Source organism: Lutjanus erythropterus, chromosome 2 (assembly GCF_056507025.1).
Source record: "Lutjanus erythropterus isolate fLutEry1 chromosome 2, fLutEry1.hap2, whole genome shotgun sequence".
NCBI classification, from domain to species: Eukaryota; Metazoa; Chordata; class Actinopteri; order Lutjaniformes; family Lutjanidae; genus Lutjanus; species Lutjanus erythropterus.
In genome coordinates, this window is record NC_139318.1 from 5,812,188 (window position 1) to 5,838,498 (window position 26,311).

Below are 26,311 nucleotides of genomic sequence, written 5' to 3' on the forward strand. Positions count from 1 at the left end.
TTAAGTCCAGGGCCGACGTTCGGTGCCAATGAAGGAATTTTCCTACATGTGAGGTGAAAAGTAAAAGTGTGGGTCACGGCGGTAGATGGGCATGTAGTACTTTTGACTTTAATGTAGATGAATGGTGTTTTCATCTTGTCACAACGCTGCCATTAACTTAATGTTAACTTTAATTTTTAAACTGTAATCACAGTGTTTTTTATGGAGTTATAGCAGTGCCATTAAAAACAATACAACTGAAAAAGAACAAGAAAATAAAGATGTAAATATATGTTTTATGGTTAAATTATTTCTGTATATGTTTATTTACGTATTTTAAAGTATATGTTTATTTTTTTTACTCTATTTTCTTCTGTATATATTTTAAATTGTTGTTAATATCTTTTAGAAATTTTATTTTATTTTATTATATTTTATTTTCCTGTCAGGATTCATGTATTTAGGACTACCTAGCCTGAGCAGGAAGGCCCTCCCAAAGCCCTTTGATTGACGGCTTGGCACGTTAAGGAACAGCAAAAGCAATAAGGAAAAGAATAAGGAAAATAAAGGGATAACACTAAATTATAAAGAGTGAATAAAATTACAAAAATAAATGAACAAATAAATGTTCTTTTATATTTTTGTATTTGTTTTTATATTTATATTTCCTCATATTTCCTAATTATCTTTATAGTCATGAAGAGTGGGTCGTGACTGAAAGAATGAGATTGTGGATACAACTGACAGAAATGGGTTTTTTCAGGAGGGTGGCTGGCATCTCCCCTAGGGACAGGGTGAGAAGCTCAGTCATCAGTGAGGAACTGGAGTAGAGCCGCTGCTCTTTTGTGTAGAAAGGAGCCAGTTGAGGTGTTCCAGGCACGTCCAGCTGAGAGGAGGCCACGGGACAGACTGAGGACTAGGTGGAGGGATTATATCTCCACCCTGGCCTCTCTGCCTCAGGATCCCCCAGTCAGGGCTGGTTATGTAGCCAGGGAAAGGGTTGTCTGGTGTCCCCTGCTGGAACTGTTACCTCTGCACCCCAATTTCAGATATACTGTTGAAGATGGATGGATGGATATTTCCCTTTTTTTTATATAAATATATATAGCTTTTTATTTCTCTTTATATTTTACATTTTTATTTACTTATTTACTCTTTTACAGATGTATTCTTTTCTTGATGGCACTCCTATGACTCCATATTTTTCTTTTTAAAATATCTTCTTTTTAAAAACCATTGGCATTCTAATTGTATGAAAAAAGAAGAAGAACGGTGTTGCTGAATCATCCAAAAGTGACGTTATTGTCTGGCGATAGGGCTGCGGTTTTGCTTTACTGTCTTACTTCTTGTCTCTTGCCACTAAAAAGAAGTCCAGATTGCAGTCCTGCATATCGACAAAGACATCATCAGCGTTTCCACCGACTACTTTAGTGGCTCTGGAAATGACTGCTGGGTAAATTGGCTTAATGAAATACATCAGGAACAATGAACTCACCCTGGCAAACACTGTTCCTCAGCTGGTAGCCTGCAGGACAAGTGACCTGCAGCTCGCATACAAATGAGCCCACGGTGTTCACACAGTGCTCGCTGGGCCGACAGCTGTGGGTGCTGGTCGCGCACTCGTCCACATCTGCAGAAGAAGAACAAGGGGGGCAGTGTGTGAGGTGATGGGGAGCGAGAGGGTGTGTGACCATGAGGTGGAGGTGAAGAACACCGTGTAAGGTAGTTGATGGACAGGACCTGTACACCCCCCCCCCGACTAACTCTGTCACCACGATGGAGCTCAGTGAGTCAGCAGCAGATGGATGTCAAGTATACTGAAGGAACTAACAAAGGAAGTCATTTTTACATCCGAGGCATACCAGGAAATTACATGTTTGCTTTTGCCTGCATGAAAATGACAAGCTGGGGAGCTGTCAGAGAGTCTGAGACTGGCACACTTAAACTGAAAACACATCCATTTGTGCAGCAGAATCATGTGAGAGTGGCTTTCAAATTCATTGCGAATATTTTTTCTATGACTAAAAGGAAAAAAAGTGTATTTGGTGATCAGCATCAAAGGCTCTGAGCAGCAGTGGTACTGAGCTCTGCTAACCAAGGACTGGAGTGTTTTGAAGATTAAAGCTGCACCAATCATTCATTTTATAATGACGATATCAAATGACTATGTACTGTATAATGTGAAACGGGTCACTAGCAGTAAAGAACACACAGAGAATCATTACCTGACTCTGTAGCTCCCTTTGCAACATTTCAGCCTGTTTCAGCTCATTGTTCTGGTGTTTTATGGCATGTGCCTTTAATGTGATGCTCCGGGTTAGCAAACAAAGTCAGGAACTAGCTTGTGAACTTAGTGGAACACATGTCTGCTGCCAAGAACACGGTACTGAGAACATGCAAAGAATGGAGCCTGTTCATTGGTGCACTGTTTGCACCTGTGTACTGTTGCTATGTGACAGAAGTTAAGTATGTTATGTACAACAGCATTTCTCAAACTTTTTACACCATGTGCCACTTCTGAAAATATTAGCCTTTCCAAGTACCACCATCATGACTAAGGGTTAAAATTAGGGATGCACCGATACCACCCTTTTTCAGACTGAGTACAAGTACAAGTACTTACATTTGGGTGCTTGCCGATACCATGTACCGATATGAGTACTTAATAATGCCATTAAAATTCTTACAATAACTTTTAAAACATGTTTTATTTTCTTTAGATGGTCAGTTTAGCTCGTGACTACAGGTAATCGTGGATGACGTAAACAATGTGTTCATGAGACTACGTACAGTATCAGGCTGATATTGAAACAAAAATACAGGAATAACAAAACTTACTGAAATTACATTTCAGTCATCTTATATTTTATGTATTTTCATTAAAATTTTATATTATTTTGATAATATTATATGTTCTTAAATTTATTTACTTCATTAAAAAAATAAAATAAAATTCTGACATTTCTCCAAGCACCAGTAGGGGGAGCTTGCGCACCACCAGTGGTACATATACCACAGTTTGAGAATCAAGGATGTAAAATATTTATTTAACGTTGTAAAACAGGTGCAGTTTGGCTGGTTTAGGCACCTAAGTTACTTGGTTAGGTTTACGAGAAGATGTTTTGGGTTAAAATGGGTTTAAGTGTTCAATACCAGTAATCACAGGATGAATGTCATATAGAGCTACAGAGTAGCATGATAACGGTTCATTTCCTGTTTGAAACCAAATAATCTTAATGCAAAGGATGATTTCTTTCTCTTTTCCACCATTCTTAAATATCCCACGATTATTACACAAAATGTAAATATAAGTCTAGTGTGCAGAAAATGAATAACGTTGTGATCTTTTGCATGCTAACTACATAAAGTTAACATGTTAATGTACTGGAAAACAACCACAACAAAGGCTTCATTCAGCAGCTGAAGCCAAGCTGACCAAAAAAGAGTTAAAAAAAAAAGGCAAATATCAGAGATACATGGCCAAAAACACATCACTGTGTAATGTTGTAATTAGACAATAGTTTGCTCTCACTTTTGTCATAACGCCTTTATACAGTGACAGTCCATCAATGGTGTGTTTTTTAGGTTCTTCAAAACCATTAATTCCTATAAAGGACCACATTATTTAGCATCTACACTGACACGAACAGAATCTAAATGGACATTTTTAAGTATTTAAGCTGCGCAGTGCTACAGCTGACTTTCTAATGAGCAGCAAATCTAGCCTGCAAACTGTCATCAATAAATAATTTTTGGTAGTCAAACAGCAACCTCTGGGGCCGGCAAATGAAGCCATTGCAGAAGTGCCAAAACCCGCAGTTGCTCGACTGTTGATTTAAACTTGGTACAAAAACTTTATATTTTCAAAATGAAATGATTTCATTCACCACAGACAAAGAAACAACGGCAGTCCTACTGGTTTATCCACAGACAGGAAGTGCTATCATTAAACCAAAAAGTTTGAAAACTATGTTTCTCCCCTTTGGTTTCATTTTTTCCTCCAAACGAAGCACAGGAGAGGTTTTTAAAAAGCTGACGTAGAAAGTGGTGGCAGTTTAATTTTAGCTGGACTAAATGAAGATTTGTTCTTAGTCTCACTGACACAGCACACATCAGCCCCACAAAATGTGTCCTGGAGTGCTCTTTGGCGGGCCATTATCCCAACTTTGCACAGTGACTGCTTTGTAAATCCCAAGTCAAATTTAAAACCTCAGGTCTTGGCGAAAGCTAAATGATATTCTGCTTGTTATGCTTGTTTGTAGGAAATAAAACACACAGTTGCAAACCTTTAAATCTTTATCAGTCAAACAGCTCTGCAGCCAGCAAACAGGCGCTGTTGATTTATGACACTGGTGGGCTCATGCCGAGACGGCGGATCGTCGCTCTGTTGTGGCTCATCTTTATCAAACTGCAGCATTCCCTTATCATGCATCGCAGTGCATGGCCGATTAGCTGGATGCGCTGATAGCATTGGACTGGGATTTTTGTGCGTGCGTCTGCGTGTTAGCGCGTGCGCGGCAGTGTGGCAGTCATCCAGATTTGAAGATCACCCCCCGAAAATATGGCGAATACCGCGGGGAGCCTGACGAAAAGGTCTCGCACAAAATCTGCATGAAGGAGCCGGGGCTGGAAAACAAAAGGCAGGAACAAGAGGGGAACATATTCTCCCGTGCTGCCTGTGTATCTGTTGGCGGTCCCTTGCTGAAATGCCTTTCTCGACTTTCAAAGCCTTTGCTACGGGGAATTTGAATGAACTGTGTGCATTACAACACCTTCCCACAGAGAGCAGGGGGAGGAAAAACACTGATCTGAGCCTTTACCTGGTGTGTGTGAGTAACATCCTGCAGCTCTTTTCCCGTAAGCTTTTTCACCTCCAAAAACTACACAGACATCACCTCTTGCAGCACAGAACAGACCTTATTGTATTATATGAAGCCTCTGTGGAGCTGCAGCACACATTCATCTTACTCACTAAAATTACCAATTTCTCCTCCTGACATTGTGTAACACTCCGGAGAGTCTGCAGGACTTTGCTGTACATGCAGTGGTGACATACTCTTGTTTTGGGACCTGCCTTAACTAATGTCCCTGTTTGTTCCTCGACCGAGAGACATCTGTTTGTCTTCGTTGTAGGGAGGATATTTCCAGAGGTGGCAAACGTACAAACATTCTGTACTAAAGTAGAAGTGTGTAGAAAATACTCTGGTAAAAGTAGAAGTACTGATTCAACTTCTTTACTCAAGTAAAAGTGAAAAAGTACAGGCTCTGAAATGTACTCAAAGCATAAAAATAAAATGTCACCCTCTCAAGGACATTTCTACCAGCTGTTTCTGTGCAAAGATGTCAACTTTTCTGTCATGTCTCCCTCTCCATCTGTTTCGTCTCATTGTGATATTCTCAAAGTTTTTGTTGTTTTTGACATTCATGCCTCTTTTTATCTCATTACGTTGTTTTTGTCTTGTTGTGTCTTTTACATCATTTTCATCTTCTTCTATGTTTTATGTCATTTTCGTCTTGCTGCATCATTTACATAGTTTGTCTTGTTTACGTTATTTTGGTCTTGCTGTGAGTTTTATATAGTTTTGTCTTGTTCCATAGTTTTTTCCGTCATTTTCGTCATGTCATATCTTTTGCCATTTTTGTCTTGTTACATGTTTTACGTCATTTTCATCTTGCTGTGTCTTTTAACTAGTCTAGTCTTGTTAGGTTGCTTTGGTCTTAAATCTTTTATGTCATTTTGGCCTTTTCACATCTTTTGTCATTTTTGTCTTGTTATGTCTTTTTGAATTACATTACATTTTTGGTGTTTTGACTATTACATTGTTTTTGCCTTGTTATGTTGTTTTCATGTTGTTACAACCTTTACATCATTTTCATCTTATTAAGGTTTTGTCATTTACATAGTTTTGTCTTACGTGGTTTTCGTCTTGTTACGCCTTTTTGCCACTTTTTTCTTACAGTATTTTCTACATAGTTTTGTCTTTTCTGTCATTTTTGTCATTTTCTTCTTGTCACATCTTTTGTTGTTTTCGTCTAGTTACGTATTTTACGTAATTTTCATCTTGTACGTCCTACACATTTTACACCATTTTTATCTTGCTGTGTCTTTTACGTAGTTTTGTCTTGTTATATTGTTTTTGTCTTATGTCTTTTTTACATTGTTTTGTTGTTATGTCTTTCACATTGTTTTTTGTCTTGTAACATCTTTTCCGCACAAATGCAAGTAACAATCCTGTTTTGAAAATATAAGGAGTATAATGTACAGACATTTGTGTTATAATGTAGGGAGTGAAAGTGAAAAATTGTCAAAAAAATAAATGTTCAAGTAATGTACACCTGAAGAATCCACTTAAGTACAGTAGCTAAGTATTTGTACTTAGTTACTTCCCATCTCTGGATATTTCCAGGGGCAAATCACAGTGAGGTCTGAGCCCTGCTCTCTGTCAAGCCCAGGGACGGACGGGCCTGTTTCCAATGTTTGCGTATTGCCAGTGGTGCAGAAAGTCGCCTTCCACTCTGGTGGCCAGCATTATTTCCAGTGCGTCATTCGAAGAGGGGAAAAAGAAAAAGAAAAGGAAAAAGTGCCTATTGCCTCAAGGCCCCTACCTTCCCTGACTGGTCCCCAGGAGCAGCCACATTACACAGTTGTGAGGAGTGAAGTGATCCAACACAAGGTGGATACAAAGAGTCTATTTTTTGAAAAATACAAATGCTCAGTCGAACGGAGAGGGGAGATAGCAGTTTTAGAAGAATTCCATCAAGACAGCGGTGGAGGCTGTGCACTGGGGGATGTCTGAGAGGCAGCGCTATTAGGCACAGAAGCAAACACACACCCTCTTGTTCTTTCACACTGGACCCCGCAGACAGAGTGATTTTTTGAAAAGTTCAAGCTGAGGTGGATGAAGTCAGCCTTGGCTTATTTGCAGATTTGGTTGGAGACAGGAGGGTTAGGGTTACACAGATGCAGACTGGGGGGACTGCGAGGATCACAAGCTGGGAGCGTGATTTCACAATGACAGTCACAGTGATGGGGGATAAAGTCAGGAGGACGTGCCTCACAAAGGGGGCAGTTAAGCTGCACTGTGTGTAACATGTTTTCTCGCTCTGTCCATAAAAACAGATCTAGGACTCTGTTTTAATCCCGAAGGCCAGGACAAAGCAGAAGTTCGCAGGGTCACTGATGATTGCACCTGCAGGTTTTGTTCATGCAGAATGCTCTGTGCAAGTGCACCATGGGTGACGCGTGATATTAACAAGAGGGTGCGGTGATTAATTACTAACCTCTCCGCCAAATTAACCATTTCATGTCTTTTAAACAGCTGTTCCAATATGGTGCTTAATTTTTTTTTTGCAGAACAATGATGCACATAATAACTGTCAGTGCAAGCAATGTCAGGCCACGGTGCAATTAGTACAATAACAGTGAATAAGTTTAATTGGACTGATTAATTAAGTTGCAATTAATTAGATTTAGTTATGTTTACATGTGACAATAAAGTCACTGCTGCAAAAAGAAAAGAGATGTTCTGATACCATTTTTCCTCCCTGATACTGAGCTTTAAAACTGATCTGATATCATATACTACTAATCCTGTTCTGATGTAATATATGTAAGAGATAATGTCAATGTCAACATTTATATCACAATAATGACCTGTTCATTGTACGTTATCCTGCTTGTTACATGGTTATGTACAAAAAATGTCAAGACTTTGACACAAAATGTTAATTTTAAAATTATTTAAATTATTTAACAACGATATTATTATTCCTTCAGTGTCTATTATCAGAACTGTGTATGCAGCAATGGTCTGCTCTTCATAGCAACAGTCGGTTATACAGAAATAACAGACCTTAGAATGCTGTAATTGACCAATCAGAATCGAGTATTTATCTGCCATGTAAAAAGATTGATATAATTGTCGTATGGCCTGACAGGGTGACCAGAGTCCTGACAAATGACCGTAACTCTAAAATGCGGCCGTTTTTAACATTCACTAACAAGTCCCGGTTTTTACAACAGTTAAACAGGCTGTGAGGGTGGAAAGCTCGCACACCCACTGTTTTTCCATCCACAGTTGAAATTTGAATAATAAATGCCAAGCACAAGTTGGTGGGATGCACAAAATGTGGGTCTCCATGGTTCATGTATGTGCAGCAGCGCAATGTGTGAAACGGCTGGGTGAAAGTGAATATAGATCAGCAGGAGATCAGAAGGTGTGATTAATAAATTATTATTATTAATACTTATTATTTATTGTTACACAAAAGCGTTTGCACTCCAGGGTGTGTCAAGGCTGAAAAATAGCTGAGCCCTGCCATCTCTTTTATCTTAAATCAGAACATCAGGTATGATGTGTGTAGATGTGTGTATGGTTATACTGTAGCAGCCTGGTGTTGGTTTCAGCAGATTTAATGAATGTTAACACGGTGCGCGGCCATGTGTAACAGCGCTGCGCTCTGGTGCAGCACTTCAGAGGCTTCGCATTTATCCACATCAGACGTGCTACATTCAGGTGCTGCACAGATTTCATGAACTAAAGGAGAAGCTTTTCGTACAGTAAAGGGCAGCTTTGGATGAATAAATTCTGTGATACTGGACCAGTGTATAGACTTGCATACTCTCCAGTACTCAGTCCAGCAGTTTAGGGTGTGTTAGAGACATTTAATTACTGATATTGATATCAGAACAACCCTACAAAAGAGTGAGTGAAGCCACAGTTTATCACAGTTCATCAGTTCTCAACAGTGATCCTGTTTATATCACCATACAAGAACAGCTCTGAGGTTTAACTCATTCTTAGAAAATGTAATTAATTTTCTGGGTGAAACCCTGGATTACAACTAAACCATCTGTAAAACAAGTGAGCAACTCCACCCTGAAAACACCATTATGCTGCAACAGTGCTGCTTTCAGTAGTCTTGCTTCTATCAGATTTTCCCTTACCCAGTAATTACAGTTTTTTTTTCCCAGAGAAAATCTTAAAATCTCTCCGGTCATAATGTCCAGGGAAAAGAGATGCCATCGCTGTGACGACAGTGTCGTGCCAGATCGAGAGCAGGCAGTGGAGCCAGGCTCAGCAGCCTCTGTGGCAGTGGTTCCTAAAAGGTGTGCCTTGGGATTTTGTGACATTATTATTGCAGCATACTATGCAAAAAGTCATGAATTAGTGTTTAATTTACTAGATCAGTTTACACGCTCATTTTCCAATACAGAGGCAAGTGCTATACTCTAATAAAATCCCTTTCAAAACCTTTCATCACAGCGATCCTCACTTTTTGCTATTTGTACAGGTGCTGGAACATGGGAATTATTAGAGCGTCTGTCTCTCCATCTTTTCATTTCCATTACCTCATTTTAAATTCTGTCACCTCTTTCAAAACTAGTAATTAAAAATGGACGTGAAATAAAAGTCTGACAGACAGACGGCGAGCTGGCCTTCTTGCTGTTAGACTGGCGAGTAATATTAGCTGATTGCTATGTCTTGTGTTGTTGCACTAAATATTTAGCTGTGTTAGCAAAGTTGTCGAATGGTTAGTTTTTGATCACTAGTAACGTAACTTTTACAATTGCATGTGTACTGCTGTCCATACAAATGAATTTCACTCTGAAACTATAGGGGCACCAAATAAAAAACAAAAAAAAACCCCAAAAAGACAACCTAATTGTTACATAATGTTGCTTTAAGCTCAATAAACCTGGAATTTGTCCCTGTCTGGGACATTCAAATCTTCCAGGAAATGAAAACGCTGGCATCTATAAAACTAGAGCACAGTTTTTACAAACACAGCTCCTATATGGAGACTCTCTACAGGGAGATAATATCAAGTTTAATGATTTTACATTTTAGGTGCAACAATTAAAGAGATGACCTTTAACCTGAATCAGACCACAGGGCTTCTCTTAGTTTGACTGGGCAGATCCACCCATCTGAAACCAATATGGTTCGATCAGAGGTAATATCTTCCACAGGGTTTGGCAGAGCAGATTGAATATGTTCTCCAGTCTCCAGACATGTAAACCTAAAGATGGTGTTAGCCATGTGACCAGAGGGGCTACCACAGTGAGGCCTTAATAACCATTTATTGCAGGCCATAGTATCATCCATGTAATAACTCTGAAATCCGATGTCAGAGGACTCTTTTAAAGATTGCAAAACAAACACAACACTGCCAGCAACAGTTTGTTTAGTCCTCAGAGTGAATTTCATAAATGGGTGAAAGTGGCAAACACACGTGTTGAAACTAGAAACCACTGGGATGTGTGAATCTGGATGGTCAGTGTGTGTGTGTGTGTGTGTGTGTGTGTGTGTGTGTGTGTGTTTGCATGGGAAACTTAATTAATTTAAATTCACAGCCTGGTGATGAGCAGAGATAGTGTCAGAGCACTGATTAACTGTCTAACCCACACATTTACTATTCAGGCTGAGTACAGAGCCCACGCACTCTGTCCTGCACTGTAACAAGTGTATTTCACTAGTGGTTAAAGTGATGTAATAAACTGAATCTTTTCTCTTCTCTTGGTGACTCAGAATCAAAGTAAGTCTAATGCAAGTCAAAAATATATTTTGTGATCAAATAATGTATTATATTACATATCAAATGGTCCACCTGAATTGGTTAAACTGTCTTGTTTGTCAGGCCGGGCTCTCCTTAAGGTTTAATTCATTTTTTTCCTAGTTGGAGGATTTTGGGGGGAAGTTTTTCCTTATTCTTTACGGGGTTTACAGGACAGGGAGTGTCACACACTACAGAGTGTAAACCCTCTGAGGCAAATTGTGATTTGAAAAGTTATTTTATTTATAGTATTTACTGTTGAGTAAATAATTGTTGGAAAAGTTGGAAAATTGGAACCTTTAAAGCTGACTAGATTTAAATTTAAATTATATTGTTGTATAGTTGATTTGAAAGCAATCAGATTATTTAGTACATATGACTTAAAGTAACTGTGTTCATCTAACTTGTTAAAGAAGAAATCTATAATATATTTGCTGTAATAAATCATAAAATGATCATGATATGCCATCAGAGTTTAAGGAAACATGTTAAGTTGAAATACATCGCTACAGCCACAGTTGCCTCAATTGAAATTAATTTTCCGGGCTGGAAAAACTGTTTTTATTTACCTGTTTCATGTTAATTAGAATTCAAATTAATGCAGAATGTTTGCAGAATGAGTAAGTGTCCGTTTATGAGTCATAAGAAATCATTGATGATCTTGTTAAAGGTGTAGATGTTTATAATGGTTAAATTTAGCAAAATGTTAATGGAGTTTGGCAGGCAGTGAGACAGGCAACCACTCTAAGTGTCCAGTGTGTATTTTCATAGCAGTGGGCTTTTGTTTTCAGAATAACGGACAACTGACAGTTATTAACAGCTGATTAACTTACAGTGGAGGACTTGTCATCATTTGTTATTGACAATTTACAAGGTTGTGAGTGTCCTGTGTTCCTGCAGAGCTCCTGCATCCTGCCCAAGCTTCCCCCATGTCTAGGGAGGAGGGGGCGGGGGGGGGGGGAACTTTCTTCAAGCATAGACTGTATATTAAATAGGATTTCAACGTATTTAATATACAGTCTGTGGCTCCAACTTGCTGTTTGGACTTCTGTACTCATTTTTGGGCAGGCAGTTGCTACATATTGCTCCTTTAACTTTTTGAAAAACTTAATCTGTGTGTGTGAAGTTTTTTTTTTTTTTAGTGCATGGTTGACATTGGAAGCGTCCTTCCTTACTCATACACACACACACACACACACACTCACATCACCAGAGTTAAAATCTTCCATTCATTCACATTCGCGTGCTGCTCAAAACACCACAGAGAGGAGAGGAGAGGGGAGAGGAGCGGCTTTATTTACCCTGTAAACTTGTGAATCAAAATATCCCACAGTCTCCATATTGGATTAATCACATCCATGTTTGTGATAGAAGTGCTTACATTGCTGAACAAATGTCAGATCATTCTGCTGCACACATCCAAGGTGTTAAAGCTCCACAGTGTTTTCACAGTCTACATGATATATCTGCAAGTCCTCCATAGTTTATTTCACAGTTGACTTATAACTCCGTCAGTTCCTCATCTACCCCCCTCACACTCACATCTTGTAGTGCTATTTGCTTTGTCTCATTCCAGTCCAAACCCTGAGCTGCCCACCCACATCCTCACATGTGGGAACACTTTCGGAGAGAAAGTCCCTGCTCCGCTCCACTCCGTTCACTGAATAGACTGATAGGAGGGGAAACACCAACTCTCATGTAGTGCTTATGCATCCAGAGGTATTATCCTGTCTGCTGACTGACACATTAAATAAAGCCAGCCAGGATGGCACTTCCAGTCTATACATCCAGGCCTTCAGTATTTAACCAGCACATGATCCGAGAAAAGGCATTCATACAAGCAAACTATTTTCATGCTAATACCACTCATTTCCTGCTTATCCATTCCTGTAAGTACATCTTGTAAGCTGAATAGTACATGTGGTGTACAGTATTGAGCTGGTGTATATTGGATTCCAGAGGTGGACCATACATCACTTTTTTTTCACAAAGACAAATTGCTGCCAAGTTTTCGCCCTGCTTCAAATTCATGGATCAATTTACTAACTACTGCAGCAAATGTATTACTGTAGGGCCACTCATGGAAAATGCTCTTTGGCACAGAACTGTAACAATTACATTCTGTGCTCAGGAGAGGTTTAATGCTGATGGACTATCTGTGTGATGACTTTTTCCACAGTAAAACTTGTATGTAACATGCTTTTCCTGTCATTTCACATTAATTCTCAGCTCTGCACCTTTAATTGGTGAACAGTGAATATATGAAGGCTTGTTAGGAACACTGGGCCTCATGTATGATCATGCTATGTCAGATTCAGCAAATGCTCTTGACTTCAGAAAACTGTGTGAATGATCCACCGTTCATCCACTGTAAAAACAAAAAAAATGAGAAAACTTAAAATTTCAAGGCAAAGGACTGGAACAGAGTGTTGAGTTTTCAGCCCAACTCAAAAAGTTTTACTAACTACTGATCTTTTGTTGAGATAATTTACTTTTCTACTTTAACTGAAGTTAAAGCTTTGAATTTTAGAAACTGAAAACATTGTATTTAAAACAAAATACTGAGTACGTCATTGAAGTGAAAGTAAATGTTGAAATATTTTCAGTTAAGAGTATTTAATTTTTCAGGCACTATAAAAAAGATAAATCAGGTTTGCAGCTCACTGTGACCAAGTTTTTTGAAAAAAGTTTTGGACCAAAAGTCCTGGTGCAGTTTGTGTTCACATTAACTTTTTACAAACAAACTAAGAGGAGGAAACATGCACTTTTACAGACTGACAGGTAGCATGTTGATTGGACAGTTTTGGTGATTGTCATCCTGCATCATCGGTGCATCATCAGGACCCACATTGGAAAACAGAGGTTTATGCAGCACTTTAGTGCTTCAGATGTGTATATTTAAGCTCACAAAGAAATAACCAGTTATAAGCATTATTTAGCAAATAGCAGCATGTTATGAATAATGCCAGAGATTTAGAAACAGGATGAAAAGGAGGTGTTTTGTAGCCAACAGGACACTGAGCACCTGTGCGTACCTTGCTGACCTGCTGTGGCTCATATGTGCGTGATGTCCACACAGAGACAGAGACAGCATGCTGCAGCACTGGGTGGAGAAGAAAAGAATAAGAAGGAAGCACCAGGGTTTTTGTTTTCCTCTGTTCAGAGAGGGAGAGAGGGAGAGAGGGAGTGCATCACCCTACACCTGACTTTTTCATGTGTGTGACATACAGATGTATTACTGTTAGATCACGATTACACACAGAGTAAGATACAGGAAAAATACCTGCACTGAAGAACTCACCTGTTAGTAAATGTATTTCATAAATATAGTTATACGTGTCTTATCAATTGCATGATCGCTTCCTGAGAGAGTCAGTGATCAGCAGTTGGATTTATTAGCAGTTAAGCTTTTGAAATTGTGCTAAAGTCACATCTGCTATCATAAAATCCTGTGGTTGGTTTGTTTGCTTTCACACCACAAATAAAATGCAAACAAAAACCACACCGAGATTCGTCTTTTCAACTGGACTCGGTCTGGTTCTTTGGTCCGCATCAGGGTTCGACTGACAGCTTTCACGCCAGCCTAAAAGAACCTGGCAAATGGACCAGGGTCCGTTTTAAAAGAACCTAACAAGGCAGGTGTGAAAACGCCTTTAAACTCCAAGATTCATGTTTATCTGAAGAGGAAAAGTAAATGATCTCAACTAAAGATTATAGGTCAGCAAAACCTTTTTAAGTTCAAAACTCAAAAATCTATTGCAGTGTGTTGCCTTGAAATTTGAAGTCATCTCAACTATTTTTTTATTTTTTTTTTTTTTACAGTGCACCCTAATAACACCGTGTAAGGCTTCATGTCCAGTCCCATATATCAAATGGTGTTCATTTATGAAAGATGGGATTAAAGAGTAAAAAGAACTTTATGAGTGTGGAGTTTGAAGTCCTGCTTTCAGAGATCCATCAAAGAAAACATGTCATTTTAGCAGCGTCAGCAGTGGAATTGAGTGGCTTGCTAAAGCAAAGAAACGGGAAAAAACGAGTGCTTTTAATGCCATGTTACCTGAGGCTCATACTGTAAAACATGAAATATAGACAAAATGGTTCATCTCATTCAAATACCATAATAGTTCTAGATAAATTTGCAACAGAGGATGTTCAGCTGGACAGAGTTTCATAAACCTGCTTGTGAAGATATGATCTGACAGGATGTGATCTCCAGTTTAAATTAATGATGATATCGTTCAGCTGCTTTGATGAATTTAGATTTAGAATTAATGTTATTCAAGAGTGTGGACTCAAACAGGACAACGTCGACATAATGAAGCGTAATTAATGATTTTCAAATTCAGAGTTGCTGCGAAGTAATGAAATGTGCATCATTAGAGAAAAACTTTGGTTTGGATCACAGCAGACTGTCTGCACATGACTCTACAACAGGCCTGGACAACAAAAATTGTGAATTTTCTTTACAAAGTTCCCCTAAATCACTCATATAAATCACCTAAGAGTAAATCTGTTCTTGCATGAGGCCCATTATTCAGAATTACAATGTATATACATGTACTTTTCTCTCACATTCAAATTATAAACAAAAAAACCCACATTCATATACTGTACTGAAAGCCTCACAAATACAAGTGGAATGCTTTTTACATACACAACTAAAACACTCACACAAACAACTGAAAAATTACACTCATACACAAGTGAAAGGCTCTCATGAGTTAAGATTTTACTGAAATGAAAGGTACATGTACATGCGTGGTAATTCTTCTGATGATATATTGGATAGCAGTAATGTCTTTTTAATAATTCATATCAATAAGGGAAGCCTGAATAACAAATACACACAGAAACTCTCAGTAGTACACAAGTCTTCGATTGCAGCACAAACTACAGCCCCCAAAATGACCATAAAGTTGAATCAACACCTCTCTAAAACAGCTTGAACAAAAACTGATTAGGCCTTCATGAATGTGGGATTTACTGTAGGACTGTTGTGTTAGTTTTAGCTAAATGTACCTAATTTACTGCAAACTGTGTTTATTATCACCTCATAAATTTGTAATGGCTAACCTATTAGCAAACAGTTGCCTATTTACACATCCAGTAGACACAGAATAACATTAGCATTCACTGGAGTTTTGTTTCTGGACACCCAATAAATGTAACTTATATAACAACAATAACAATATTCACTCTCCTTCTAGCTCTGTTTTGGTCTCCTCCAACTCATGAGAGTGGTGGTGACCTTTCAAAGCACAACCAATGAGATAACAGCTCTATGTGAGGACGCAGCCAGAGGAGACCACAGATGTGTGGAAGTGGCACAAGCAGAGGAGGGAAAAACTGATGGCTAATCCACGAGAGTGATCTTTTTAACATTTGTGCAACGTCACAATGAAGGAACAACCTACAGAAATCTCACTAGAGTTTCACAAATCAAGGGTTCCCTTCCACACATGACTTAAGAAGGTTCCCCCAACCTCTATAATGTAAAACATTAAAAAAAAAAACTACAATCTTGCTAGTAAAAATAATGCCTGGTGAAATGTGAACAGTCAGGTCGGGCTATAAGATTTGTGAATCATACAGTTTATGAATTTAACTAAATCTAGAGCTAAAGGTAGCTCAGCTGTTTGTTTATCGGGCAGACACAATGTAGTGGTTGTAGCGCTGTGCTTTGCCTCTCTGCACCAGACCTCATGGTGAGTCTGTGACAAATTTAATCTGCAAAGTATCTTTTAACTACACAAACTATGTGAATTGTAAATACTGGAGGTGTGGACTTGAGTCATATGATTTGCCCTATGTTGACTAGTGGATGTACAGAGTATATGTAACAAAACAAACTTGCTGCTTGTACACACTGCTGGTGTGGATCATTTGATGTGATTTGTTTATAAAAAGAAAGCTATAGAACAGTACTTGAATATATGTTTATATGAATTGTATATGATCCAAAGATATGATCCAAACAGTTGTGTTAATGTGTTTCTTCACACATTTGCAAGCAGCAGGCAGCACATGACTGATTATAGTCATTTACACTACAACAAACTGCAGATGTCAATTGTGACCTTCACCTGTCAGGAGTTATTACACAGAGCTTTATGGAAGGAAGGTATCTAAGCACACAGATGCCATGTGTAGCGTTTGTTATTGCAGCTATAGCTGCCACACAGTAATTGGCTATGGTTGACTAATGCTCCAGGCAACAGCCTCCACCACCAGGAAGTGGGAGCCCAATCAGTCGATGCATTGTTTAGTATCACAAGACCTGCATTTTCCTCCTTCATGAGTGACTGCATCCAATTAAAAAGTGTCCCGATCTCTGGACAAACTGCTCCATCGCACATTTGTTCTGTTGTCAGGGCTGCGTGTGTTTGTTGTTGTTCATTTACCCAGCAGTGACTGCTATTGTTGATGGTGTTGGGATGTTTGCTTCACGGAGACAGCTTAAGGGATACATGAGAGTGCTGTGAATCGCTCCAATTACCGCAACGGTACCACGACAGGAAGCAGGAGCGGCGGCGGCTCTTACCTTCACACGTGCGTCCATCTGTCATCAGCGAGAACCCTGGGAAGCAGGAGCAGCGAGCCCGGCCCGCCACCACCGTACACTGCTGGCTGCAAGGGCCATTTTCTGCAAGAGAGAAAAATATGAGCAGCGTGATCACAATCATCTTCGGGTTCCACACAGCTACGCCTCCAGGACACTCATTCACTCATAATGTCTTAAATCCCTCATTCTGGTGCTGGTTCTCTGCTGTCCCGCCAATTCATCGCCCTGTCGTCCTGCTCCCCGAGGCCCCTGAGGGCCCCGCCTTCACACCCTCGCACTGATCATCAGTCCCTGCAGGAAGGAGCCTCTCATGAGCTGTCGCACTACAACACTATGGGATCAATTCAACCTATTTAACAGCTCGATAGTCCTGTCAACACACTCTGAGGAAGAAAGGTGCTAACTGGAAACATAAAGGGTTCTTCAGCTTGTCCCCAGAGGAGAACCCTATTTGTTATACCTGGGACCATCTGTGAAAGGTTTCACCCTGAACCTCTTATGAGAGGTTCTCCAGAAAACCCAACTATGGTGTAACGGTTCCACCCAGAACTCTCTCTGTGGGTTATAGAACCTTTCGATCTTCCATGGGTGCTAACAAGAAACCACCAAGACCCATTTTCTGTTCCAAGGGTTTTATCTAGAATCCTCTCAGGGAGGTTCTACCAAGAGCCCATTTATATTCCAAGGGATGTATCTGGACTCTACCCTAGAGGGTTCTACCAAGAACAGTTTTCTACTCCAAAGGTTGTACAGAGAACCCTTTTATATTTATGTGTGTATATGTAAAACACACCGAGGGGGTTCTACTGAAGAAGCCTTTTATATTACAAGGGATTTATCTCAAACCCTGCAAGAGGGGTTCTATCAAGAACCCTTTTATATTCCAAGGATTGTATCTAGAAGCCAGTCAGGGAGGTTCTACCAAGAACCCATTTATTTTCCAAGGGTTGTACCTAGAACCCACCCACAGAAGTTCTACCAAGAACCCTTTTATATTTACTTAAAACACACAGAGGGGGTTCTACTGACAACCCTTTCATATTGCAAGGGTTTTCTCTAGAACTCAGCCAGGGAGTACTACTGAGAACCCATTTATATTCCAAAGGTTTTATCTAGACCTCAGCCAGCGGGTTCTACTGAGAATCCCTTTGTATGCCAAGGTTTTTATCTAGAACACACTGAGTGGGTTCTCTCAAAAACCCATTTCTACTCCAAGGGTTGTTTCTAGAACTCAGCTACGGGGATTCTACTGAGTATTGTATTATATTTTAAAGGTTTTATTTAGAAGTCACCCGGGGGGTTCTACTGAGAACTCTTTTATATTTCAAGGGCTTTATCTAGAACCCACCAAAGGCAGTTCTACTGAGAAGCCTATTACATAATGTTAGAAAGAACACTTCAACACTCCTTGAAGGATTCATTCTTTCCAAAAAAAAATTCTTAATGCAACCCTCAATCTTACAAAGAACCCCTGAACCAATCCTTACTTCAAAAAAAGCTTCTTAAGATGTAGATGGTCCTGGGTAGAACCTCAGCCCTTCAGGAAGAACCCTTTAAGAACCCTTATTTGTCAGAGTGAAAGAGGCATGGCCCAGGAACAGTTTCTCACCAACAGTGAAGCTCTGCGGTGGAGGAGTGTCAGCAGGCCAGTCGATACATTGATCAGGACATTCTTATAAGCAACAATCAGAGACACTTTGAAGGAGCGGGGCCTTTGTTGGAGCTGAAGTAGAGACTCCAGCAGCTCGAGGGTTCTCACCGCTCGTCTCCTCCTGACATGATTGAAATTCAGCTCATGAAGCGGCAGTGGTGTAAACACACACATCAAACTACGACTGAACGGTTTATCAGTGTGACTGCATGCAGGCAGGCAACTGTACCAGTTTTTACTCCTGTTGATATGGGAGTTGCTCACCTCGGGGTAGTCAGACGGCACTTGGACGCATCGTGTCAGCCCCTTTCAGCTCGACCCACCTGCTTTGTTTCAAGGAGAGTGGAGCTGATGTGCTGAGCAGATGTATCCGGCCTACTGGGCTCCACGCTGCTGGAGACACCAACCACTGCTCGCACACGTCACTGCCTCCGTATGAAACACTCTTTAAACCCCCAAACACCCATTACACACAAAGCTGCGACTTTAGCTGAGGGAGGAGTCTCACAGCTGGAAGTGCATGTCAGAGCCCAAAATCTACCTTGACCTTAGAATGCTGTCATTGACTAATCAGAATAGAGTATTTAACAAAGTCTTGTAATAAGAATTATTCTGAACGATCTTGCCACACTGGGAGTACGATATAATAAGAATTTTAAATATTTATATATATATAGTCTGTAGTTTTATTTCATAGTTCTCTGCTCCAGGCAAAGTATGGAGGCCCCCAGTGAAAATCTTGCATAGAGCCCTCTGTTGTCTAGAGCCGGCCCTGTGTGTTGTGAGTTTTTAGCCAGCAGAGAATTACTCAGAGCGAGAAATTATTAATTGTGTTTCATAAGATTATACACGTGTTATTTTAACACTGATAATAATAAAGTTCCAGCTAGAACCATTGCAAAAAATAATCATCGCCTATGGGAAAAGGCTGAAGATGACTACAAAACTAAAAGTTGGCAACACTGACATTTATAATAAGTAAGGGTACTTTGTTTCAAAATTAAAGAGCTTTAAAACAAAAAATCAGTGAGATAAAGGTGCAGAGACAAAAAGTGTTACAACTGTCAAGTTGGGGTACTGGGGTTATTTCACAATAATGACCTGCTCACTGTACATTATCCCGCTTATTACATGGCTTTGTTGCTCACTCAATACTGATTGGTCAATTTCAGAATTCTAAGGTGTGTTATTTTTTTTATAGCAGACCATCACTATGTATAACAGGCTGTTGTTATGAAGAACAAACTGTCAACAGTTAACTGTTAACTGTAGAATTACTGTCAAATCATTGCAAAATTAATATTTTGTATCAATTTATTGATATTTTTTGGTACATAACCATGTAATACGCAGGATAATGTACAGTGAGCAGGTCACTATTGTGAAATAAACCTCAACAGGATGATGCAGGACCCCCACATGAAGCAGAGGGGGTCCTGGGGTCTTGAATCATCCTGTACACTATCCCTTACTTGAATAATAAAGAAAAAATATGAGCTATACTTTAAGTAGATCATTTTAGTTAACTATACATAAGTATAGTGTAAGTATAATTACATAAGCTGGCTGCTCATGAACTCACTAAGTGAAGTACACAGAGTCTGGTGAGGTTTCTTTCACACAAGACGGTCTTAATCATGACTTTTGTCATGTGGTTGGTGCACCTCACCACCAAGGAGAAAAAGAAACAAACAAAAAACACCTGGAAGACTAAAGGCCATCACAATCCATAATGCATATTCTGACATATATGTACCTCACTTCAACACAGAGGTAAAAGTGTTGTCCTGAACAAAAACCTAAAGGCATAAACAGCAGGGAGGGCAAATTCATTTTCCATGGGCTAATCCAGGAATATAAGGTATGATTTTTACCTGGAAATGGCTCCAGGATGTCCATCATCCTGAGAGGAAACATTTTCTTGCCTTTTCTGCCTTTAGCAATCTTTAAGAACCTGTGCCTGAATATTTCTACACATCAAATATGACAGAATGTCTGTGTACACTGTAGAAACGAAAAAGCTGAGAAAAATTGAAAGCTCAGGGCAACAGGCTGCAGTGGATTTTTGAGTTTTGGGTCCAACTCAAAACTCAAAAGTTTGAAAAAGTTTTACCAACTGCTGACCTTTTGTTGAGATAATTCACTTTTTTTCTTTAGATAAACTTAAAGATTTAAATTTTAGAAACTCAAAACCTCATTTTTTTTGTTTTTTAAAGAGTAAATTCATTGAAGTGAAAGTAAATGTCAAAATTGTAATATTTTCAATTACAACTATTTAATCTTTCACATTTCTCACTCAAAAAAAATATAAACCAGCTTCACAGCTCAGTGTGAAGGAAAGAAGGAAAGTAAATTATCTAAAAAAAAAAAAGATTGTAGGTCAGCAAAACTTTTTAAAACTTATTTCAAAACTTCCAAGTTTGAGCTGGGCTGAGCTCTGCTGCAGTGACTTGCCTTGAAATTTTAAGTCATCTCAACTATTTTTTTTTTTTTTTTTGTTACAGTGTACCTATGTGAAGTTGGCATTACCTGCACAAGGATTGAGGCGCACAGGGTTGGTGGTGGTTGTACTGGTTGTACTGGTCGTCGTGGTTGTAGCAGTGGCAGTGGTAGTCTGCGTTGGGACCAAAGCAGGACTGTCCTCTCTGACTCTGTTGTCCTCGTCAGGACTCACTGCACATTGGACACACAGCAGCAGAGACCATGAGGCACTTCAGGGTTAAATTACGAAAAGAAAAACACTTGAGCTGAAGATAGCGTGGAATGAATGAAGGTTGACTCATATGTTCCTGATATATGAAACCAATTTTGAAAAGAGTAATATTCCACATAATATCTCTTTCCTAATGACAAGACACAATTTGACCCTCGCTGGATGTTTTTGTCATTAAACTCTTATAGAGCAGAGAGAGTTCTGTGAATAAATTATCTTTCATTTGAGGTTGTGGGGAATTTTGATGAGCCTATTTGCTCAAGTGCCATAAGTATGATGATGAAATCTGTTGTTGGTTTAACCGCAGCATAATGATCGTAAATACACGTCCAATAATACAAATTAAGATTCCTGTATTTAATGGAAGTGAAATACTTAAAGTTTATCGTCCAGCAATGCCCTCATCTCCATGTCAGAAAATTCCAGTCAGGCGTTTGAATCTTAGTATAACAAACAAACAAAAGGTCAAATAGGAGCCAACATGAAGAGCATTTCAAAAAATGTTATAGGTCTTCAGTGTTTAAAGAGACGGAGCAGGAACCCCTGCTACATATACTGTGTTAAATATTTTGGGGTCTTTTCTTGTTTGCACTTACCCATAGCTGCTCAACGTTAGCTGTGTCACTTTTGCCTGTGGTTTCTGAGGTGGATGAGTATGTCAGTCTCTTACTCATGAAATTACAAAATGATGAGTTGTGTCTCTACACTTGGGATAATAACACAGCTAATAAAACACAGCTAACTACTTCACCAATCTGGATAGGTACCACACAGTGATTTAGTAGGCTAGCTGCCTCACACAATTGCACAAGGAATCATGGGTAACCTTTTGCCAATGTATTTTATTACTAACTTGACTGCAGAGCCCTGCACGTACAAAACTGATGCTAGAAGGGCACATAGTGAGTCGTGATGAAACACACTTCTTCTTTAAATGTGACAAATACAATAAAATCAGAGCATAAAACTGTAAGAAATTTAATTTATAAATCCCTCATTTCAGAGAAACAAATGACAGAGTAAAACCAGGTTCTATTAGGAAAGAGACATGCAGCACATTTATGCATGATATGTGACTGCATGTTACAAAATGAGGAACACATGATTGCTATATTTATTTATTTATATATTTGTATATTTATCTCATTTTAGTTATTGAATCATTTTCTTAGGAATTGTGTTTTTATTTTTTTTTTAAATATGGTTATCAAATTGAATTAATGTGTACTGCTCCTTTTTATTTTTTTATTCACGCTTTGGCAATATTGGCAATATAAAACATTCATGTACTTTATTAATCCTGAAGGAATTTTTTGTGCCAGATTGTTCCAAAATTACAGTAACATAATAACAACTATTGAGCAACAAATAAAGTCATATATGAACATAAAATGGATTGAGAGATAAAAAAAAAAAAAGTTATATTACACAGATAATCAATGTAAGATGGCACATGATGTCGAATGTAATTGTGCATGATAATATGAAAGATGGTGATAGTGACAGTTACATTGCACAGTGTATTAAAACATATTAAATGTTACAGAAAAAATGTCATTGCACATATAGCCCATGATATTGAATACTGCGCACAACAAGAAACATTATATATTCTGTGATATTGACAAGTAATATTGCACATGATAATGAACATTATATAACCCATTATATAGTAGTATTGCACACAATATCTGAGAATATATGAGACATAATAGAAAAATACTATTGGACAACATGTATTGAATTGAACTGAATTGAACTGAGTCATAAGGGCCACTGACTGAGCTGCTGTATTTGATGGGTTGGGAATGAGCACATGTTGTAAATGACAGAAAATCGCCATTTTGTGCAACACCAAAAAATAGGTAAGTGTAAAGTAGGTAAGCAGTGAAAAAGCACACAATGTCCATCTCTGAAAAGCAGAGAGAAAAAGCTTGTTAATCATTCTACTGAGGTTTATCTTCTTCTTCTATTCTATTTAGTTTTGATAAAGAAGGTTATGTCATTATGATTCAAATATCTTCTTCTTGTACCCTAATTAGAGGTCGCCACAGTGGATCATCTGTCCACAGCAGATCTTCCCGCTGGTCCCGCCTAACCCAGCATGAGAATTGATTCTACGATCCGCATATTTGATTTGGCATAGCCTCTTAACGCCGGATGCCCTTCCTTCCTCCCCATTCATCCAGGCGAGGGACCAGCAGTTAGGGATGCACCAGCTTGTGCATCAGCAGGGGTCAGGGGGGAACCCCAGGTCAGGGGGACACTCTGACATGTGCAATTTCACATTTTAATTGTACACTATGACATTTTAACTTCAAGAACATCAACATACTGTAACTTTCAAATAAATCATATTTATTTTCTCCAGTTCTGTCCAGAATATTTGTCTGGAAATATATCAGATAATGAGGTTGGGTACAACTCTTTATAGGCTTTATAGGGATCTATTGGCTGATATGTTAGATAACATTCATGACTGTTTTCACTAATCACCTGAAAATAAGAATTGTTGTGTTTTCGTCACCTTAGAATGAGCAGATCCTCTTCTACAGAGACCATCATGTTGCACCGTCATGTTCCTACAGTGGCCCAGAACAGACAAACCAAACACTGGCTCCACAGAGGGCCTCCACATTGAAAAGGCAGCTTGAATTTAAGTGCACCTGAAGGCAACTGTAAGTTCCCCTACACAGTGGAGGGATGAGGGGAGGTGTATGCAGTTGGCTGCAGTCTGCAACCTCACTGCTGTATGCCACTAAATCCTACACACTGGACCTTTAAAAAATAAAAAAAACTCTACCAACACTGTCACAGCTTGCACAGTTAAGGACAGATAGTTAGTGTAAGCCTGTAAAAACAGTTAAATAATTTTTTCTGTCTCTCTTGGAGAGCTTTGTCAAGCCTAAAAAAGTAATTATTTTCAGATTGCGAAAGGCTCCATAACAAACTGGATGTTTATCAGACAAGGAGGGTTTAATGAAATACACTATCAAGTTGCATTATCGGATATGCAGGAGCTTTATCTTTCTTTCATTCACTCAAAAGAAACCCCCAACTTTATGAAAGTCCAATACAGTCTAGATAGTTTTGGTGTGAGTTGCAGAGTTTTGGACACATCAGCTGTAGAGATGTCTGCCCTCTCTACAATATGACTGGACAAGGACTGCACAATATGGGAAAAAAGCCATACTATTTTGACTGAAATTGTGATTGAGATATGAGGTGTGATTAGTGGGAAGGATCACTTTTGCATTACTATTTTCATTTTTTTCTACTATTCTGCTATAAACCATGACTATGTGGTGTTTGTTGGGGTCTGTACCAATCAAACGTCTTCTTTCATCTGGAGAACAAGATTTTTAGGCCAAGGCATCTCTGCAGCACTACAGTGCTTCCTTATAGCACTTGCAATTTGGTTGTGATTCTTCAATGGCCATACCATGATTTCAATAATATTGTGATTAATTTTGCAGCCCTAAATGGGACTAAATGGTGCTGGCCTTGTGAGCAGTTTCATAGAGGACAGAAAATTGTTCTGCTAAATTCTCAAGTAGTTCTGGGAGATTCTACCTCAGAAAGAAAGTAGTTCCTACATGAAACTGCTCACAACAAGGTCTGTGGATTATCTTGAGCAACCACGTCATGATTTTTGGAAAGAGACGCTGATTTGCACCATTCAGCTCCAATATATTGGAGAGAAGGCAGACATCTTGATGGCTGAAATCTCCAAAACTCTGCAGCACACTCCAAAACTATCTAGATGGATAAACAGCGCTACGGCCAGTGGTAAATATGTATTTTTGATTCTAGTGTGAACTGTCCCTTTAATAGCTCAATGGGAAAATGTTTAAAATGTGCAGCCACCTGCAGGTACTTCAACTCTTTCAGTTAGTGTATAATCTCAGTATAAACAGTAAAGAGAAGCAGTGCTCGCTGCCATGTTTTTGTTGGCATCTGCAGGCATTTATGATGAGTTTGCACAGATGGTAAAAACCAAAATTTAAGGGAGGGGGATGTTTGCATGTTGCATAATCCTGTTTATCATCGGAGCAAGCCAGGCTTCTTTCTTGGTGGAATAAGAGCTTACCTGATTATTTTTTGGCCAAATTCTCAAACATACAACCAAAACCAGATGGCTTCAGTCAGAGAGTTGCTGTACCTGGTGCACATGAGTGTCCGTCCTGCTGCAGGATGTAGCCCTGGTGGCAGCCGCAGCGGTACGAGCCCCAGATGTTGGTGCATGTGTGCTGGCACAGCTGGCCCAGGTAGAGCTGACACTCATCCACGTCCTCCTGCTCCTCAACGGCGTTGGCAGCTTCATCTGTGGCACTGATGGAGAAGGCCTCCTTGGGGAACTTGCTGTCTGAGACTGGAAGGGGCGAGAGAAAGAACAGGGGGAGGAGGAGGAGAGGGGGGCTCTCAAATTAGATACAGCACCAGATTGCCTGTATAATTTATCCCACACTCTTACCTCATGAAACTGACTTGAAGACACAAAACAACATCTGCTCCTTCCATACATTTACATTCAGAGCATTTAACTGATGCTTTTATCCCGAGTTTCAATTCCTGAAATTACTATCATTACAAGAAACCACCAAGAACAAGTGCAAAGGTCAGGGCCGCAGTGGTGGAACTCTGACCACAGGACGCTAATGTGAAAGTGAAGTGCTGGGAGAAGAAATGCATGAAATGCAAAGCATTTCTACAGAGCAATTAGATAGAGTAATAGAGTAGAGCAGGAAAATCATTTAGCAGAAATGGAGTGACATGAGGCTCTTACAGAAAACATGTTTTTAAGTTTACTGCCTCTATTACTGCACATATCATACTGTCTCTATCACAG

At 39.3% G+C, this 26,311-nt stretch overlaps 1 protein-coding gene across 1 annotated transcript in view; it reads right to left on the minus strand.

Annotated features, from left to right (window-relative positions):
* fbln2 (fibulin 2) overlaps window positions 1-26,311 on the minus strand; it is a 110,738-nt gene that overhangs the window by 20,475 nt on the left and 63,952 nt on the right. Inside the window, exons 6-9 of the mRNA XM_084726864.1 lie at window positions 25,625-25,834; window positions 21,279-21,422; window positions 17,078-17,179; window positions 1,475-1,609 (exon numbers count right to left, since the gene is read on the minus strand). Of these exons, the coding sequence (XP_084582990.1) occupies window positions 1,475-1,609; window positions 17,078-17,179; window positions 21,279-21,422; window positions 25,625-25,834 (591 nt within the window). The remainder of the gene's footprint in view (window positions 1-1,474; window positions 1,610-17,077; window positions 17,180-21,278; window positions 21,423-25,624; window positions 25,835-26,311) is intronic.